Source organism: Botryllus schlosseri, chromosome 12 (genome assembly GCF_051294905.1).
Source record: "Botryllus schlosseri isolate E-star chromosome 12, Bs_hap1, whole genome shotgun sequence".
Taxonomy (NCBI): domain Eukaryota; kingdom Metazoa; phylum Chordata; class Ascidiacea; order Stolidobranchia; family Styelidae; genus Botryllus; species Botryllus schlosseri.
Genome location: NC_137247.1, coordinates 12,037,350 through 12,057,508, shown reverse-complemented (window position 1 = coordinate 12,057,508; position 20,159 = coordinate 12,037,350). Strand labels below are relative to the sequence as shown.

General features: G+C 41.3%; 2 protein-coding genes across 6 annotated transcripts; both read left to right on the top strand.

The window, feature by feature from the left end:
- Positions 1 to 455: 455 nt before the first annotated feature.
- Positions 456 to 4,764, top strand: LOC145452491 (F-box only protein 8-like). The gene has a single exon (XM_080330673.1). It carries the CDS (start codon positions 1,993 to 1,995, stop codon positions 3,052 to 3,054), a length of 1,062 nt encoding a protein of 353 aa, XP_080186799.1. The 5' UTR covers positions 456 to 1,992; the 3' UTR covers positions 3,055 to 4,764.
- Positions 4,765 to 6,170: 1,406 nt separating this feature from the next.
- Positions 6,171 to 19,974, top strand: LOC145452488 (uncharacterized). 5 transcript variants are annotated; one of them, XR_013919390.1, is made up of 3 exons: positions 6,171 to 10,718; positions 12,957 to 16,142; positions 16,173 to 19,974. XR_013919390.1 is itself a non-coding variant. In XM_080330671.1 (3 exons), exons 1-3 carry the CDS (start codon positions 8,527 to 8,529, stop codon positions 13,027 to 13,029), a joined length of 531 nt encoding a protein of 176 aa, XP_080186797.1. In that variant the 5' UTR covers positions 6,171 to 8,526; the 3' UTR covers positions 13,030 to 19,974. The 5 variants fall into 5 exon arrangements, 3 of the variants coding, with proteins under 3 accessions (XP_080186797.1, XP_080186796.1, XP_080186795.1); XR_013919391.1 differs by having other exon boundaries at positions 12,957 to 18,620; positions 18,840 to 19,974; XM_080330671.1 differs by having other exon boundaries at positions 6,171 to 8,596; positions 10,331 to 10,718; positions 12,957 to 19,974.
- The last annotated feature ends 185 nt before the right edge of the window (positions 19,975 to 20,159 follow it).

Sequence of the window (20,159 nt, the reverse complement as noted above, 5' to 3'; positions counted from 1 at the left end):
TGGGAACCACTGCTGTAGTGTTACCATATTTTGGAATCGGTAAAGGAGAACATTTTTACCAAATCAGAAAAGTTGGTCGATCAAAACTGAAATTATCCGATTTCGCTATTTTTGCTGAAAAATTTGGTGGATTGACTAACAAATAGACCATCGCTTTCGATCGACCCACGAATTTCCTATTAACCGTCATTTATACCCATTTTCAATCGAACCTATCTATCATTTCAGCTGTAATAGCTGTAAAGGAGGACGGATTGCCAAAAAGAAGGACATTTAGGCGTTCAAAAACCTGAAAACGAGGACAAATCTTTCTGAAGGAGGACGTATGGGCTACATAAACTGAGCCATATAATCCGGGTCTTCTCAACTAGAATTTCTGCTTGGAAACTACACAACGGAATTTAGTAGCAGAATGCTGTCACCAATAATAACAATTGCTTGATTTTCACTCAGTTGTTAACCTAGGTCTGACCTCTGTCTATATATTATACAGAATATAGAATAGCATGCCGTAGTAACCAAGGTTAGCGAATACTGTCTGAATTTGTGAGCTTGACAGAGTCACTCCAGTGTCGATCGCGATCGAGAGCTGTCGATCTAACTGCAATGCATTCGCACAACGCTGCGGCTGTATACCGTAATGCTGCATCTATCGTAAACTGTTCCGTGTAAAACAGTGCGATATATATGTGCGTGGCTGATTTGAATGGTATCCCATTTCTTCGATAAAGCCTTGTTCTGCATTAACGTACGGTACACCCTGCTCTTGTGTGCTATTATACCAACTTGTGTAAGAGAGATTGAGAGAGAGAGAGATTCGTCGGCCGTGGGTCGTAACGTGTTTATAAATTGAAGAAACAGTATGATTTGAAAATGAGATATACTGGGTGACCCCATAAACTATATGAGATGACAAAGTCTTGGTATCCCGTCCTAAAATAAATTTGATTAAAGACCTTCGATATGGAACTCCATTCCATCCCAAATTAAGGACAAGCCTTTTTACATTTTCAAACAAATATGGATAATATACCATGACGAGCTGATTCCAGTATGGAATCAGCTTAGCACGTGATATGGTTAATGGTAGAAAAGGTAGCCAACTTGATGCTACCATATGACTTCAATCTCATCGTTATAAGTAATACCGGCATATATTTTTATACACCCGCTAACTTTTCAAAATTCAGTTGACTTCAGCAATGAGTGTGAACCTATCTCTATCTTTTATATCTAGGATATTGACCTTCATTGTCCTTTAATCATCGATTTATTATGACAAAAATGTTGTATCCTAAATTCTAGCCTACTGATCAATGATCATACTGCTGCTGTTCCGAGGTCGTTTAAACACGCTTTATTCCTGTACAAGTAGAGGCTACTTTGCAGCACATCTTGCTTTTGTACCATGTTACTTGAGTGCTGTTGAATGTTGTTTAGTTACTTTATTTTTGTTTTTGCTACATTTTCTGATCAATGATGTTGTTTCGTTTTAGTTATTACATCATGAAATAGTATCATTAATCACATATTAAAATATAATCGATATCTGTATCTTATATGAATATTTATATTGTTAACCACGTGGGTGTAATTATATTCGTTCTCATTTACCAATGATCTTCAATCAATACTATGACGTAGACATGTAACACTCGTAAAGTAAATTTGGGATGTTCACTCATGATATGCATATGCGCAGATCGTGTGAATGTGTATCATGAGTCGGTGTATATGCCGCAAAAACACCAAGGACAAAAATAAACTACGTCCTTTCCTTTCATGTGGATGTTGTCTTGTACAGTACGCGTGCCTTGTGTGCAAACACAGGGTCGACGTTGAAGCCTCTCTAAATATTAATTATCTCTATTTTGTGCCAATGACAGGTGCCGATTCCATGGATTTGGATGGCAACTGTGAAGTTTCGAGATTCCTGGTAACCACATTAGGCCTAATTTGCTGAGCTAATGGTTCTTCACTATAGATGCTATAATGGGACAACTGCTTTCAAACCGTGGTGGTGTTGGTGGCAGCAATTCGTCTCCTGCATCTAACGAAAGTTCTTCAGGTTTCGGAACAGCACAGAACGCACAAAATCATTTATACAGGCCCAGCTTTTTGTGGCAAATATTCAAACATCGGCGTGCAAGAGGCTTGCGTGCTACGGTGAAAAACCGGAATTCCATCGAGAATTTTCCTGACCTGTACCTTCTACCGCCGGAGATAGGATTAGAAGTGCTGAAAAACTTGAATGCGACCGATCTGTGCCTTGCGGCGTGCGTGTGGTCCGATCTGGCAAATGATGAGGTTTTGTGGGAAGGGCTCTGCATGAACTCTTGGGGTCATTGCAGTGCTTATAAAACTTGGAAAGAAGAAGGGAAATCCTTCAAAAAGTTATACCTTCTTCTCGATGAAGGCTGTTTAACGTTCAATGCTGAACCGATGTGGGGCTTGCAGTACTTAACCCGAAACGGGGTTTTGAACACGGAACCATCCGAAATAGCCCTCTTTTTCAACTCCACCAACCAGCTTTGTTGGCAAAAGGTGCGGCAGTACCTCAACATCAATCCCGACGTGCTGGACGAATTGATCAAGTTGCAGAGCTTCAAAAACCAATTCCTCCCCAACGCCCTCCGGAAATTCTTTCAAGCCGTGGACTCTCCAATATCTCAAGGGGAATACCTCCATCTTCTCCTCGATAAATTTGCGGTCCGATTTTGCAACGACAATCCGGGTTTGAGCCTCGTGCCCGAAATTGTGTGCATCCTGTGCTACTCCCTGATCCTGCTTTCGGTGGACTTGACGAGCCCGCAGGTCAAAAATAAGATGTCTAAAAGAGAGTTTGTGCGTAACATTCGGTCTGCGTTGGGCGAGTATCGCCGAAATGAGCTACATGACGCACCTGGGAATAACCAGGTCCACGCGATTCCGCCGGAAATGGCGGCTCGACTCCAAGCCGTCGCTGCCGTCGACAGCGACTTTGCCGGTCATCTCTATGACAATATTTATTTAGTGGGTCACGTCGCCCCACAAAGATGGAGGGACGATGCCTGATGATACTGAATTTTTCTTGCGTTTAGATCGTGATGTTGTGTTGATGGGATGTCGTCATCATCCCCAACCCAAAACTTGTTATTCTATTATCTGGTTCGCTATCAGTGATGACATATCTGAGACATTTGAGAATTTCAGCAAGATATTCTAAGCCTGGTAGAAGCCGGGTTTTAAATCAATTGTCGATAATAATAGGCTTTGGTGGTTTACATTCTTATGTCTATCATATTGCTTTGAAATCGTCCATCTACTCCACTATGTGCATTTACTGCTCACCAGTTGACAGCACTGTCACACTTTGTCAGTCCATCCTTGACCTGTCAACCTCGCCGGTAAGGAAGCTAAAAAATATCAGTTCTTGTCTTGAAGTTTCAACATCACATCAGTATTTTAAACATCTTACATAGCGAGTATAATTGAGGCTCCGGTACAGGAATTTCGGCGCATATGATTGCATTCATTACCAAAATACGCAGCACCGAATGGAGTTTCATGATCCAATGGTATATTTCAAGCATCCATGCTTGATAAAATATATCGTACGATACATTTATCACAGAGCCTGCTATAATGGGCAGCAGCTTGCTTTAGTTATAATTTACTGGCTACATGGAAGGTTCATTTTTAGCTTGGTACATTTATTGTTTGCTGGTTATATTGTCATGAAATCACATTTTGATTACCAGCTAACACTCTGGTTACTGCAAATATGTTGTTAAGCTGAATGTGGAGTAGGCATAAATGATCTGTCACCCCTGGGGAGGTGAGGTTTTTACAAATTTACTTCAGTTGCATTCTGTGAACTATTATTATTATTATTAACTAGGGTTTCCAATGTACCTAGTCCTTGGCCCAGTTTCCAATATCGTCTTGCAGTATGTATGAAACGTTTCCCTGCCTGACTGTAATGTTCCGTCTCATTTTCACTTCGGTCTGTAGCAGTATTCCAGTCTTTTAAGAGATTTTCCCAATGTTGATGTTATCTTGCATGATTTGATTACAAAGCTTTGTGATATGCTCGAAGGACATTAGACTTTAAATTCGTTCAAAGTTAAGTTAAGTTAATTAGTCCTTTGCCAGCTTGTTAGCTAATGACAAAGGACTTCTTGAATCCGTTATTTAACGAATCAGCCCAAATAGCATTTTATCTTACCTATGTTCGGTCTTTTCAAGTGTATGACGCCAAACTTGACAGGTCTGAACTTTTGTGCTCTGCGTAGTGAGATCGGGGCATGTTTTCAGGGACCTTCAACAACTTTATTTCAACATCATTGGTAGTGAATTAAAGGTTCTAATTCATTATCGCGTACCGTATCTGTGTGGAATGTGGATGCTGAATTCATTTGTACCTAAACTATGCAGGATTCCGTGATTGACGTTTTGCGTGTGCTCATAAACTTCTCCACGATACTCATAATTAGGCTACTATTGACTATTGTCGATCGCTTAACGCAGTATGCTCGTTCAATTCATAGTATTTGTCATCGATGATGTGAAAGGTGTCATCAACCCTCTGTCGCCTAAAACAATGGTTTTCACAATGTATGTTCATTGTTTTCGTGTTTCCGGAAAGTAACTCTTGCGAAAATTTCAAAAACCCGTATTCGGATTCAATTTTCTGTCAAGATTGAGACTGCGATTGTACAGGAACAATTTACCGACATGCATAATACGAATTAAAATGTTTATCTTTTTTATGACTCTGTAGAATCCTGTAAGAATATAAGTAGGCTAGCACATCAAATGTTTTGACCTGCAATTGCCTTTTTGATCATCTCTCAATCATGGAATTCGTAAAGCTTGGACGGAAACCTTAGATTATGAGTTCGCGATCCGGGAATTCCTCGATAAATTAGAAAAGTTAACTGTTGAAATACCAGTTGAAGACATGTGGTATACTGTTATTGAAAAATAATTTGGAAGCTTACAAAACAATTCGCAAAAGGAGAGAAAGACAGGCAACTGACAATGAACTTAATCCCCGGGAACAGCTATTTGTAGCATCGGTGTTAGCGTGCGATTGCTGATAATCTATTCGGGCATTGGCTGCCTGATTTCTTCAAGTTAGCCATGATGCCCAGTGCTCTGATCGTCCAGTTTACAATTTTTCATCACTCCAACAAAGTGCCGAACGCTTTTATGTGGAATTCTTGCATTGCCCGTTTGAATTTTCGGAGGAACCGGAAAATTTCATGAACAGCTTGAAGCTTTGGGTGGAAAACCTATCGTACTTTTTCTTGTTAATGCTCACGTAGGGGACAGCGAAAAAGTGTAATGTCTCCAAATGAAAATGTCTTTCTATGGGCTACCCAATATGTGGTACCGTACCGGTAGGTAATTGTGATAGGCTATAAAATCGAGAATCCCTTTCTTAGCCATAATTGCCATATTCTGTTGTGAACCGAGAATCCCCCGGATTTTGTTATCCAAGAGAATGAGATGTAGCCCACAGTCGCAATTGTCTAATCGTATGATTACCAATAGTCTCTTTCAGCTGAGGGTAACCTTGTCAACAGTTCTCTACTAACTTAGTCATGCATTGCATGACTTCTTTCACTTCTCACCTATAATCTCGGTCAAACACAATTTTTTTAGTTTTCTATCCGGTTCTAGGTGAAATCCAGATCCATAATTAATTTTGTATCATCTTCGAATCGGCTAATGACTGAAATATTTTTATAGTTGCACGAAATTTGGAAATTACTAGAAATTTCAGGTCCAAGTACAAATCGACATCCAGCATTAAAAAATTTTACGTCCGAATGTGTCCAAAACATTGAATTTTTTTTCTCAAATCCATGTTCCATTGCACCATGCTCGATACTTAGCTCTGCTAATCAAGTAAACCGCTGGTGGTGGTCCTTCGTGAGTACTGAGTATACTATTGCAGTGTTCAGACGAATGGCATGCTTGTAAAATGCTTGAAATGATGGTATTATTTTACATTTTCTAACTTTCCAGAATCCCGTACAATTATGAGCCGTGAGCAAAGCGTTTTGACTTGCGTACCATTGGTGTACTATCGTGTATTTGATTATCTCACGATCCTGGATCTTTACCGCATCAAAACAGTTTGCAAAGCGTGGAAGGAATGCGCAGAGAATAGGATTGCGGTCAGGGAATCATGCTACAAAGCACAAATGTTAACCGTCGACATTTCGACCGAGGATCAGTGTATGTCAAATAATCGTCGGACTGGCATTACATCGTTAGAAAGGAATTCAGACACCTACAGGACAATGCGAGATTGGAGAAAAAGCTGGACGTCCATTCCACGAGCCGGAATATGCGTTTGCAGTACTTTTCACAAATGGCAGTATCTGTGCTCGGATGCAGACAATGTTTTCAGGTATTGGTTGCCTGATTCATCGAAGCTGTTGATAATACCTAGCATAGATCTGCCGCCTAGCGTCGTCCCTGACGTGGTCCGGCCTGGGGACTTCGATCATACCCTGTTCAATTTCTTATCACTGCCGCAGAATTCAGAGCATTTTCATGTCGAATTCCTACATTTGCCAAAAGGATATAGGACTGAGCAATTGGATCGTTTCATCGAAAATGTTAAGGTAGAAGTAGAAGACCCATCCACTAAGCTTATTCTCGTCTCTTCCACAGTGCGTAGTACGGTGAGCATGCGATCTCTAACTGACAATGTATTCCCGCTAGCCATCCGAAATGGTGTTGTCGTGACTGGCAGCTTATTTGACCTTCCGTTCATACACAACTCAGCTCACACTTACGCACTACGTAGGCCTACTACGCACAATCACTCCCCCGAATGTGTTATTTTGTCTTTCAAAGGCGATGACTTGCTCGCGTCATCGTTACTCATTGACGAGACTGTCAATGACATCAGTAGTTTCAAACTAGAGTTGACGAAATTGACAGAAACCGTCAATCGTTACTGTGAAGACTGTTCCAATAAATGCGCCGGCAGAAATATGTCCGGGTATTGCCACGTTTGTTCATCGCAAATGATTGCGATTATGATTGCTTGTTGCTCTCGAGCCGACGCAAGCAGTTGGTATCAAGACGATGATGTGAAATGTGATTTTGAGTCAAAAGCATTTCGTCAGCTGATTCCTAACGTCCCTCTTCTCGGGGTTTCCGGAATGGGGGAGATCGGACTGTCAATGAATTTGAATGGGGGCAATGTTGCTGTTTCAGCAACTCAAAATCTGAGGCGAGCTGAGTGCACGGTTTTTTCTATTCTGCGATTTCAGTGAATTTTATCTATTTTTACTTGGTGAATTTTATGTAAAAATACTTCTCTCCTGAAGCAGTCGTTATTACGATCTGGGATGCGCACTACAACTGATATGCGAGCTTCAGGAAGCATTGTTGGTAGACTGTCGCATTTACTAAACCATGTCGGCATCTGCTTCTCTTCTATCTATCGTGTACAGTGGGTTTGGGCTAATGGTGTCTGGCGAGTTACCCAACGTAGCAAGCTATTCTGCATGCTTATCTAAACTCCGGGTTCTTTAATATGTGTTATAAATGAAGACAAGATGGTGATCGTCTCTGAAGAATCACAACTTGAGTTACATGGAACTTATATCTATGAAGCGTTTCCCTGCCTGCCTGTAATGTTCCGTCTCAATTTCACTTGAGAGTCGCAGCAGTATTCCAGTCTTTCTAAGATATTTTCCCAATGTTGGTGTAATCTTACATGATTTGATTAAAAAGCATTGTGATATGCTTAAGGACATTAGGCTTCAAATTCGTTAGTTAGTCAAGTCAATTAGTCCTTCGCCAGCTTGTTAGCTATCGAAGAAGGACTTCTTGAAACTGTCATTTAACGAAGCAGCCCAAATAGCATTTTATCCTACCTATGTTTTGTCTTTTCAAGTGTTTGACGCCAAACTTGACCGGTCTCAACTTTAGTGGTATTCATGGTGGGATCGGAGCCTGTTTTCTGGGACCTTCAACATCTTTATTTCAACACCGACACATCATTGGTAGTGAATTATATGATCAAATTCACTATTGTGTATCTGTGTTGATGCCGAATTCATTTGTACCTATGTAGGATTTCGGGATTGACGTGTTGCATGTGCTCACCACTTCACCACGATACTCATAATTAGGCCACTATTGACTATTGTTGATCGCTTATGCAGTATGCTCGCTCAATTCATAGTATTTGTCATCTATGATGTGCAAGGTGTCATCAACCCTCTGTAACCTACAACAATGGTATGTAAAATGTATGTCTTATTGTTTTGGTTTATCCAGAAAGTAACTCTCGGGAAAATGTCAAAAATCTATATTTGCATTCAATTGACAGTTTGAGACTGCGATTGCACAAGAACAATTTACTGACATGCAGCACAATTGAAATGTATATCTTTTTTTCTGACTCCGTAGAATCCTGTTGGAATATAAATAGCACACGAAATGTTTTACATGCAATCGCCTATTTGAATATCTCTCGAGTAATACGCAAAGGAAGGAAGATATACTCATATAATGAGATTGCGATCCGGGAATTCGTCTATAAAGCGGAAATGTGATCTGTCGAAATACCAGTTGAAGACAGGTGTGTGTCGGAATCCGGTATAAAGTTATCGAAGAATAATTCCGACTTCAGAGTCATTCATCCCTGGAGCTGTTATAGCCATCTGTAGCATCAGTATTGGCATACAATTGCTGATAATCCATTCAGATATTTTCTGCCCAATTTTGCCAAGTTATTGATGATGCCCAATGCCCTGACCAAATTTGCATTTTTTTTTATCACTCCAACGAAATTCAGAACGCTTAGGCATACATATGGAATTTTGCAGCAAACAATATGTTCATATTGCCAAATTTATTCCACTCGAGGCTTTTCGGCCGACTCTCATCAGGAGCAAACGTCAGTAAATGGTATAGATAGACAGAACGATAGATGGTTGCTTGTGGTCGTTCTCTTTTCATTTAAACGTCTTCAAATTTACCATTATAAAGCTGCAAAAGCTGATCCTCTGTCACCAGAAGGAGCGTCCGTATACCCTGGGAATATTTCATTAGTGTTATTGTGTTGTCATTCGGCTTTTTACAGCCGAATTTTTGTCTGTTATACCGTACCGTGCGTTGTTACCGAGCGAGATAGTGTAATGGTTGTGCATCCGGCTTCTCCATCGGTAGGTCATGGGTTCGATCCCTGGCCGGGTCAGACCAAAGACTCGAAAACTGGTATTCGCGGCTATCCTGCTAGGCGCTCAGCAATCACGGATAGCATGGAGGAGAAAAAACGGGGGTGCAGACTAGATGTCCTTGCTATAAAGGCCGTATCGCATCTCCGTCGTCAAAGCATCTCGATGGTGCAGGCGAAAAGAATACAATATCTCTCTCTCTCTCTGTTATGTGCCGTTCGCGACTCTGTGTACTTGTTATTACGTCACGCTGATAGAATTCTTTCTATATTTCGAATTTGATGTATCGCCTTTACTGACGTTCGCTTCTGATGTGAGTCAGTCGAAAAGCTTCAAGTGGAATAAATTCGGCAATATGAATGTATTGTTTGCTGCAATATTGAAATTCTGTACTTCCAAAAGTGTTCATATGGAATTCTGCATTTGCTGTTTCAATTTTTGGAGGAGAGTCGGGAATATTTCATTAAGTAGAAGTGAAAGATCCACCCACTAAACTTATTATTGTATGTGAGGACGTGGAGGACAGCGCAAAAAGTGTGATGTCTCCAAGTGAGAATGTCTTTCTATTAACTATCCAATATGTGGTAACGGTAATTGTGATAGGCAATAAGCTTGAGAATCCCTTCCCTACCCATATGTTCTGAGTTGTGAATCGAGAATCCCCCAGATTTTGTTATCCGAGATAATGAGATGTAGCCTTGAGTTTGAGTGGCAAACGTCTAATCGTATGATTCCCAATGGTCTCTTCAAGCTGCGGGTAACCTTGTCACCTGAGTATTGTTCTACAGTTCGCTACAAACTTAGTCATACATTGCATTACATCTCTCAGTTCTCACCCATAGGCTCAGTCTACCTGTTTTTTTTTAAGTTTTAAAGTCGAATCTAGATTTAAAATGAAAGGCATTTCAAGCAAAATCCAGCATTGTACCACGTCTAAATGCAACCTAAAAATTGAATATGTTTTCTCAAATCCTAATCCATGTTCAATTGCATAATGCTCAATACTCAGCTCAGCTCTGCTAAACAAGTAAACGGCTGACCGTGGTCCTTCGTGAGTGTTTGCAGTGTTCCGACGAATGATGTGCTTGTAAAATGCTTGAAATGGTGGTAATCTTTTACATTTCCCAACTTTCCAGAATCCCATACAATCAAGAACCGTGAGGAAAACGTTTTAACTTGCGTACCATTGGTTTACTATCGCATAGCTGATTATCTCACGATTCTGGATCTTTACCGCATCAAAACGGTTTGCAAAGCGTGGAAGGAATGCGCAGAGAATAGGATTGCGATCAGGGAATCCTGCTACAAAGCGCAAATCTTAACCGTCGACATTGCACCCGAGGATCAATGTATGTCAAATAATCACCGAACTGGCATTACATCGTTAAAAAAGAATTCAGACACATACAGGACTATGCGGGATTGGAGAAAAAGCTGGACGTCCATCCCGCGAGCCGGAATATGCGTTTGCAGTACTTTACATGAATGGATATATTTGTGCTCGGACGCAGACAACGTGTTCAGGTATTGGTTGCCCGATTCATCAAAGCTGCTGATAATACCTAGCCAGGCCCCACCGCCAAACATCGACCCTGATGTGTTATACTGTGACGTATCCCGGCCCGAGAACTTTGGTCATACACTGTTCAATTTCTTATCACTCCCGCAGAATTCCGAGCATTTTTGTGTCGAATTCCTACATTTGCCAAAACGAAATAGGGCTGAGAAATTGGATCGTTTCGTTGAAAATGTTAAGCTAGAAGTAGAAGACCCATCCACTAAGCTAATTCTCGTCTCTTCCGCAGGGTATAGTACGGTCAGGGAGAGATGTCTGACTGAAAATGTATTCCCGCTAGCCATCCGAAATGGTGTTGTCGTAACTGGCAGCATATTTGCTATGCCGTTCTTACACAACTCAGCTCACACTTACGCACTACGTACTAAGTACGATGACTGCCCCGAATGTGTTATTTTGTCTTTCAAAGGCGATGACTTGCTCGCGTCATCGTTACTCATTGACGAGACTATCAAAGACATCAGTAGTTTCAAACTGGAGTTGTCGAAATTGACTGAAACTGTCAATCGTTACTGTGAAGATTGTGCCAATAAATGTGCCGGCAGAAATGAGTCCGGGTATTGCCATGTTTGTTCGTCGCAAATGATCGCGATTATGACTGCTTGTTGCTTTCGAGCAGACGCAAGTAGTTGGTATCAAGATGATGATGTAGAATGCGATTTTGAGTCGGAAACATTTCGTCAGTTGATTCCTAACATCCCACTTCTCTGGGTTTCTGGAATAAGGGGAATCGGACTGTCAATGAATTTGATTGGGGGCAACGTTGCTGTTTCTACAACCCAAAGTCTGACGCGGGGCAAATGCACAATATTTTCTATTCTACGATTTCAGTGAATTATCTCTATTTCTACTCCCGGTAGGAATAAAAATACTTTCTCCTGAAGCAATCGTTATTGCGCGGTGGGATGCGAGCTTCAGGAAGCATGATTGGTAGACTGTTGCATTGACGAAACAGTACCGGCAGCTGCTTCTCTTCTATCTATAGTGTACAGTAGGTTTGGGCTGATGGTGTCTGGCGAGATACCCAACTTGGCAAGCTATTCCGCATGTTCATTTTTTGACAGTGTGCTATAAATTGAAGACAAGTTGGTGGTTGTCTCCGAAGGAACACAACTTGAAGTAAATGCAACTTCTAGCTGCAGTGTAGTAATTTCCCCACTATTATCCTCCGATTCCCGTCCACAAACTTGAGATTTTTCACGAAATTCTTGAAAAATTTTGCGTGATTTAGCATTCTCGAACTAATTTTTCAATGAAATTAATTTGATGTGTTGGATGAAGTTGTTTAACCTGCGATTTACAGTCCGTGTGATCCTCAATTTCCCAACGATACTGGTCACTATTTTAGCTTTCACCAATTCCAAACTACCTTGTAAAGGACAGCTTATAACTGATCAAATAAAACGCAGACCTTGCTAAATCGGAGCTTTTATCGGATTGGTGCATACTGTTATGAAAGTGAATTTGGGCATACTGGGTTGGTTTGAGATTCGATGACCCGCAGTGATTGTTTGAGCTGCTTAACGACATGGTGGGGGCCACACATTTTGTATTGCTGCAATGCATTCCTTGTTCGTAATATTTTCCGTGAGTAACAAACTTCCGTTTGATCCTACATTAAAAAATTTTTCATGCATTTTTTCTGTGTGTTTCCAAATCCCATGTTTTCCACTTATGCCAAATTCAATCATCATGCAATCCTTGCCTTTCTATTTGTTTGAGCGTGGTCCATAATTTCTTTTGTCCGCCTTGAAGGCATTTTGATATCATTGGCCACAAACATCCGTTGCTTTGTCACTTGTTTGTGGCTACGGATTTTTACTGCCTATCATATGCTTCATTTGTTTTGACGGAAACTTTGATGTTTGCACCAAATTTTTATAAAATGATGGAATAATGTGCAGAAAGTGGAATTGTCGTTTTGCCATATGGCAAACTGGTTATCAATCAATATAGAATACGATATTTCATTTTGGCCTGATGGTAATTATATTTCTGTAAAGCAATTTCCCGTTGAAGAGATAGGTATCTGGCCGCTTTACTTTGTAGGCCTACATCTATCGCTTCAATGTTGTAATAATAGCTATGTTGCAACAATGTGTATAATCGTTTTTGTGTTGTAAATTCTGTTGCACGTTGGTAATTTTATATTTTCCAAACTACAATCCTTTTTTGTGACTTTACAGAATCCTGTACAAGTATGCAAAGCGAGCAAAGCATTTTGACTTGCGTGCCGCTGGTGTACTGTCGACTATTTGACTATCTCTCAATTCTGGAACTATATCGCATGAGAAGAGTTTGCAAGGCATGGAAGGAATGTGCAGAGAGTAAAATTGCGATCAGGGAATCACACTATAAAGCGCAAGTGTTTACTGCTGACCTATTCCATGACGGCAAGCCCAGTTTAAATTCATCCTGGACTGATATAACTCCGATAAAAGAGAATTCTAATGCTTACAAAGCGATCCGGGATTGGAAGAAAAGATGGACCTCCGTCCCACGAACTGGTATATGCGTCAGCAATGTGTGTTATAAATGGAAGTATCTGTGTACAGATACCGATAATGCCTTGAGGCAATGGCTGCCCGATTCAGCCAAGCTGCTGGTAATTCCCAGTATACAGCCACCGCCCAACATCGACCCTGATGTAAACTGGCGTGCGGAAATTGACGGGACTGTCTACAATTTCTTATCGTTGCCGGAAAACTCTGAGCAATTTCGTGTCGAATTCTTACATATACCGAACCGACCTGGCCGTGACCAACTTAACCATTTCAACAACAGAGTCATGCTTGAGATCGCAGACCCACAGACAAAACTCATTCTTAGCTTCCATTACATGTCACGGTTCGCTTCTGGACCATTTTATGATCGTATATATCCGCTAGCGGTCGAAAAAAGAGTTGTTGTAACGGGCTGTATCTTCCAATGGCCGTTTGCATACAATCCCGCCCACACTTTTACAATTCGAAAATTGCACCAAGACCCGGAGACTGTAGCTTTGTCGTTCAAAGGTGAAAATTTGCGTGTGTCGTCATTAGTTATCCACAAGAGTGTTAAAACTTCTGGCAGCTTGCAGCGGGAATTGGAAAAATTGAAAATAACAGTTGATGATTATTGTAAGGACTGTGTTGATAAATGTGCTGGTAGAAATAAATCTGGTTATTGTGATAAATGTTCATCACAAATGATTGCCATAATGGTAGCGAGCATCCGCCGCTTTAACGCCAGGTATTGGTATACGCTCGAAGGTGAAGATTTTGATTTGATAACTCCAGATTTTGAAGCGGCGTCATTTCGTCGTATGATTCCTAACGTACCGATTCTGGGTACTTGTGGATATGCTGACGCAGGAATGTCGATGAATTTGTTTGGTGAAGAGAATCCTGTCTATTCGATGGAAGACTCGAGGCAATTAGATCGTACAGTTTTCAGCATTCTGCGATTTCAGTGAACACTGACACCTGCCTTTTCTGGTTTTTATGTTCCTTGGAAAGGTCTTTTTGCAATGAACTTATGCCATTAGTTCTCAAATTGTTGAACGCAAGACAATTTCAAGAGTACGAGAAAGGTTTTGGCGGTCTGTACATAGTTTACAATCTGCTGTCCTTTGCAATAGCTAAAACCTAACTCAAAAACTACTTCGATTGTGCAACAATTTCACCTTGGTATTATTGCGGCAGAATACAGAACACATGTGGAATGGAACCATCGCAATCAAATATAGTGAATATATTCTACAGTATGTGGTTTGTATGAAATCACCATAAAGCAGCCTATTAAAACGTCTTCATGATTCAAAACATGCTGAAAAGAAGAATTGAGACCCCTTCCTTGGCATGAGAGTGTGAACAAGGGTTCTCGGCCATCAAGGGTGGATTGCACAGATGCGGATCGAAAAGTATTCTCCGATCAACTTTATCGGGGATAATTAAATCCGCCAGCAAGTTCACCTGGTGGCCGTGTTGCACAAATGCGGATGTCGGATTCCTCTGAGTAAGTTCACCTGTTAACCGTGTTGCACACATGCGGATGTCGGATTCCTCCGAGTTAAAATATCACAGGTCACAGCTCCGCAATTGACTTGCGTTGGCATCATGTTTGGGATACGCTCGGACTGCGTTGCTACTTGCTACTAGGACATCATATCTGAGGTGTGTTCGTGCTATGTTGCCACTTGGACATCATGTCTGGGGTATGTTTGGACTAGTTGCTACTCGGACATCATGTCTTGGGTATGTTCGGACTATGTTGTTACTCGGACATCATGTCTGGGGTACGTTCGCACTATTTCTCCACTCGGACATCGTGTCTGGTGTGTTTTCGGACTATGTTGCCACTTGTACATCGTGTCTGGTGTGAGTTCAGACTATGTTGCCACTTGGACATCATGTCTGGGGTATGTTTGGACTAGTTGCTACTCGGACATCATGTCTGGGGTACGTTCGCACTATTTCTCCACTCGGACATCGTGTCTGGTGTGTTTTCGGACTATGTTGCCACTTGTACATCGTGTCTGGTGTGAGTTCAGACTATGTTGCCACTTGGACATCATGTCTGGGGTATGTTTGGACTAAGTTGCTACTCGGACATCATGTCTGGGGTATGTTCGGACTATGTTGCTACTCGGACATCATGTCTGGGGTACGTTCGCACTTTGTATCCACTCGGACATCGTGTCTGGTGTGTTTTCGGACTATGTTGCCACTTGTACATCGTGTCTGGTGTGAGTTCAGACTATGTTGCCACTTGGACATCATGTCTGGGGTATGTTTGGACTAAGTTGCTACTCGGACATCATGTCTGGGGTATGTTCGGACTATGTTGCTACTCGGACATCATGTCTGGGGTATGTTCGCACTTTGTATCCACTCGGACATCATGTCTGGTGTGTGTTCGGACTATGCTGCCACTCGTAAATCATGTCTGGGGTACGTTCGCACTGTCTCCACTCGGACATCGTGTCTGGGGTATGTTTGGACTAAGTTGCTACTCGGACATCATGTCTGGGGTATGTTCGGACTATGTTGCTACTCGGACATCATGTCTGGGGTACGTTCGCACTTTGTATCCACTCGGACATCGTGTCTGGTGTGTTTTCGTACTATGTTGCCACTTGTACATCGTGTCTGGTGTGAGTTCAGACTATGTTGCCACTCGGACATCGTGTCTGGGGTATGTTTGGACTAAGTTGCTACTCGTACATCATGTCTGGGGTATGTTCGGACTATGTTGCTACTCGGACATCATGTCTGGGGTACGTTCGCACTTTGTATCACTGTTGGGATCAAGTCACTACCTTCGAGTCACGAGTCATTTCGAGTCATTGCACATTTTGACTCGAGTCAAGTCAAGTCACTCGATTTTTGGAGGTGACTCGAGTCAAGTCGAGTCAAGTCAAGTCACGAGTCAAGTCAAGTTGCCTTTTCGATGTATGTATGAGACATGATTACGTCATTGCAATTTGATAGCTGTCTGAAATACAGTTTGAGTGGTCATTGGCCATTGATTCCGAACTGATGAACGAATATAGAGTTAAATATACACGCAAGAAGGCGCTTTATCGCTCACATATACGTAGAACTGCTAAACTACGAAATTGCATAGCCTCAGTTTATAGTTACTAGCCAAAATAGAGAATAGGGAAACGAAATGATAAGGCAATACGTTACCCATTTACAAATAGATATGATACCATTCGAGCCTGCGCCAATGGCAGAGGACTATATAAACTATATTCGACTTAAATTTCTATTAAAAAATCGGTTTGGTTAAGGTTAGATGAGAACAGAAATAGACATTTTGCTATTCTATTACTTTACCACTAGAGTTACGACAACGTAAGCTTTAAGCTTCGATCACTTCGTTTGCAGTCAATCTATTTGTGAGAGAACAATCGAGGCTCGGTGAAATGCACGCTTATTGAATGATTGGTCACTCTCAGTCTCACGGGTTACACCATCGTTTCGCGAACAATCCGAACTTGTCCAAGATACAGTGATTTTTATCGACACCTATTACTTGATGACTTGGAATTGACTCGTGAATTTTGCTCCGAGTCACGAGTCAATCCACATTTCTGATACGCCGAGTCAAGTCAAGTCATTTTGGCAAAGTGACTCGAGTCAAGTCAAGTCATGCGAAAAAGGTGACTTGAGTCTGACTCAAGTCAAGTCATGACTCGAGTCATCCCAACACTGCTTTGTATCCACTCGGACATCATGTCTGGTGTGTGTTCGGACTATGTTGCCAGTCGGATCATGTCTGGGGTATGTTCGGACTATGTTGCTACTCGGACATCATGTCTGGGGTACGTTCGCACTTTGTATCCACTCGGACATCGTGTCTGATGTGTGTTCGGACTATGTTGCCACTCGGACATTGTGTCTGGTGTGTGTTCGGACTATGTTGCCACTCGGACATCATGTCTGGGGTACATTCGCACTTTGTATCCACTCGGACATCATGTCTGGTGTGTGTTCGGACTATGTTGCCACTCGGGCATCGTGTCTGGGGTATGTTTGGACTAAGTTGCTACTCGGACATCATGTCTGGGGTACGTTCGCACTATGTCTCCACTCGGACATCGTGTCTGGTGTGTGTTCGGACTATGCTGCCACTCGGAAATCATGTCTGGGCTATGTTCGGGCTATGTTGCCACTCGGTCATCATGTCTGGGGTATGCTCGGAGTACGTTGCTACTCGGACATTATGTCTGAAGTGTGTTCGGAATATGTTCCACTCGGACATCATGTTGGGGTATGATTAAACTGTCTCGCCACTCGTACATAGTGTCTGTGGTATGTTCTGACTGATCTGCAAGACATGTCAGGGCATCAAAGAGTCGATTAACTTTGTGAGACACCTCGTTTGGCGGTTCAAATTCGGTCAATTAATACCCGTTGATTAGTGGCTAGTCGTCATTTGCGCAACGGAAGCGGGTCAATTACTGACGTTTAGTCGCCGATCGACCCGAGTCCATAAACCAGAATCGTCTAATTTAGCATGGAAATATTCTTCCATGTGCTGTGATGCCCCAGATACACAAGCTTGTGCAGAGGAAACAGCTGTAACTATCAAATTAAATTACATTTTGGTACTGTTTATTTGTGTTGTTGTATATTTATAACTAATAAGTACCATTGCGCTTGGGCAAAAGAAGTGATTCTGAATACAGATGGTACGCATTCTAATAAGAAATTAATTCTTATTAGTGCGTGATTGGGAAAAGTTGGGAAGCATAATTACTGACTTGTGCGAATAACTTTGTGGGCAATATTTTGGACTGAGCCAATGTTTCTTTGACGATATGTTATAAAGCTGTAGGGCGTTTCAAAATATTATGTCATCCACTGTGTTCTTCTTTGCTGCAATACTGATGTTTCTGGGGCGATAGTACATCGGTTTATGTTGTTGCCTGTCTGATGCCATTTTGTCTAAAGCTCTATGCAACTGATTTCCTAACATTAGCAATATATTAGTCATTGTTATCCAAGGTTGATTCGGGTTAATTCATCATGGCTTTCCGATCATATTTATAGCATCCTTTGAATTGCATTGAATTTAATGTACCTTTTGCACGAGACTGTATTACTAGAGTGAAACTCTACTGCCCATTCTTACTTGCCGAATGACCACCATTAACCTCACAGAAAAGTATCTTATGCTTGTGCTATTTTAAAGTTGTTTCCCTTCAATGCAGCGTTGATTTTATATCCATGCAGACCTTGCCGGTAATCCATCTTTGTGTAATCTTTTTCAGAACTCATTATCATTCATATCTATCTATCTTAATTTGTCGTCCGTCATGCTTCCGCCATTCTTTCGGCAGCAGCTGCAAACCAAGGAAGGTGTGTAGAGACGAAAATGTTGATGTAGGATTCATGATATCGAGCCAAGCTTTCGTCATAGTGAATATAAGAAACATATACCGGTATCAGCTAGTTCACATATTGATGATGACATTTTACAAGACCAAATTCATTTCAAATGCCTCTCATGACACTATACCAGACTTTCGGGAAGATTCATCATGATTCATATGATGACAAAGAAATTTGTAATTGAAGGGATGGATCTGGATAGACCGCCATGCAACAATCTGGCATATTCGTTCCTGTTGTTGTGGAAGATGCTTTAATGCCAGACGACATATTTGCGCCCGGATTAATCCAGGTCATTGGTACGACTGAGGATGTAGGACAGTGGTTCTCAACCGGGGGTCCGCGAAACCTCTATATTCGCAAATGACTGATAACCAATTTGTAACTTTTTCAAATTAGGGAAATCACGAAGCAGTTTTGTGTTCTTCAAAACTGATAATGCTTCAGTGAGCACATCAACAGAATAGCCTATTGCTGTTTAAAGATGTTTTGTTGAGGTTTGTTGAAAATAGTTTTTTCTAGTCTGCCTCAAAAAAGTGATTACAACCTCGTCAAGGAAAACATTTTCTCTTGTGATATACATAACCACTATTCCAGAATATTTTTAAGAAGAGCTGTTATATAAAAATGACTAGTCTGGACGTGATAACTTAATTGAAAAATCTGTTCCTCAATTTTGGTCCCATATTTATTGCGACTGTGATCAAAGGTGGCGTCAGGCGTTAATATTGCATTCGCCGTCACCTAGCTTTGTGAAAACAGATTTTCGGCACTCGTTCATATCAAATATATCAAGAAATAGGAAATTCAGCTGCAGAAGTCCCTTCGAAATAATAAGAGTCTACCCACATTTCTACATACAGTATGATATTATTTTCAAGAACGGCCATTTCGTTGCTGTTTATCACTAGCCTTGAGTTGATAGTTGCATAAAACATATGACGGTTGCACGATGATTGAGTTAAATTTCAACTAAAATTTGTGGGGTCCGTCATGATGCAGAAGGGGTCCACGAACCACTGATGTGGTTGAGAACTACTGATGTAGGACGATTCAAAATCTTCCGTGATCCACTGTTTTGTGTTTGAATTTGGCATCTATACTTTCATTTACACGGGTTGACGCAGAAGCGACCAGCATCAATGGTTTCAATGTCTGATTTATATTATACATATGAAATGAATGATTCCAAACCTTCGCAACACTGTAGCCTATGTGTGCAAGGCTTCAACACTCGGAAACCCGGAAGCACCTGATCTACCTTTATTTATCTGCTTTGTGCTTGTGTAATTAATGTGGAGTTACTTTCGTTATTGTCTAGTGCTGTTGCATGCTTCATGATTAGGATTCAATATTTGATTAATGATAATGATAAACCTCAGCGTATGGATTCCTTGTGAAAAATGCAGGAATTTGTGCTTTGATGAAGACGGCATCAGGGGGTATTGCATGCTCTTCATACGAATGAAAATCTCGGATATTCTTGAACTCATGGATCATTTTTAC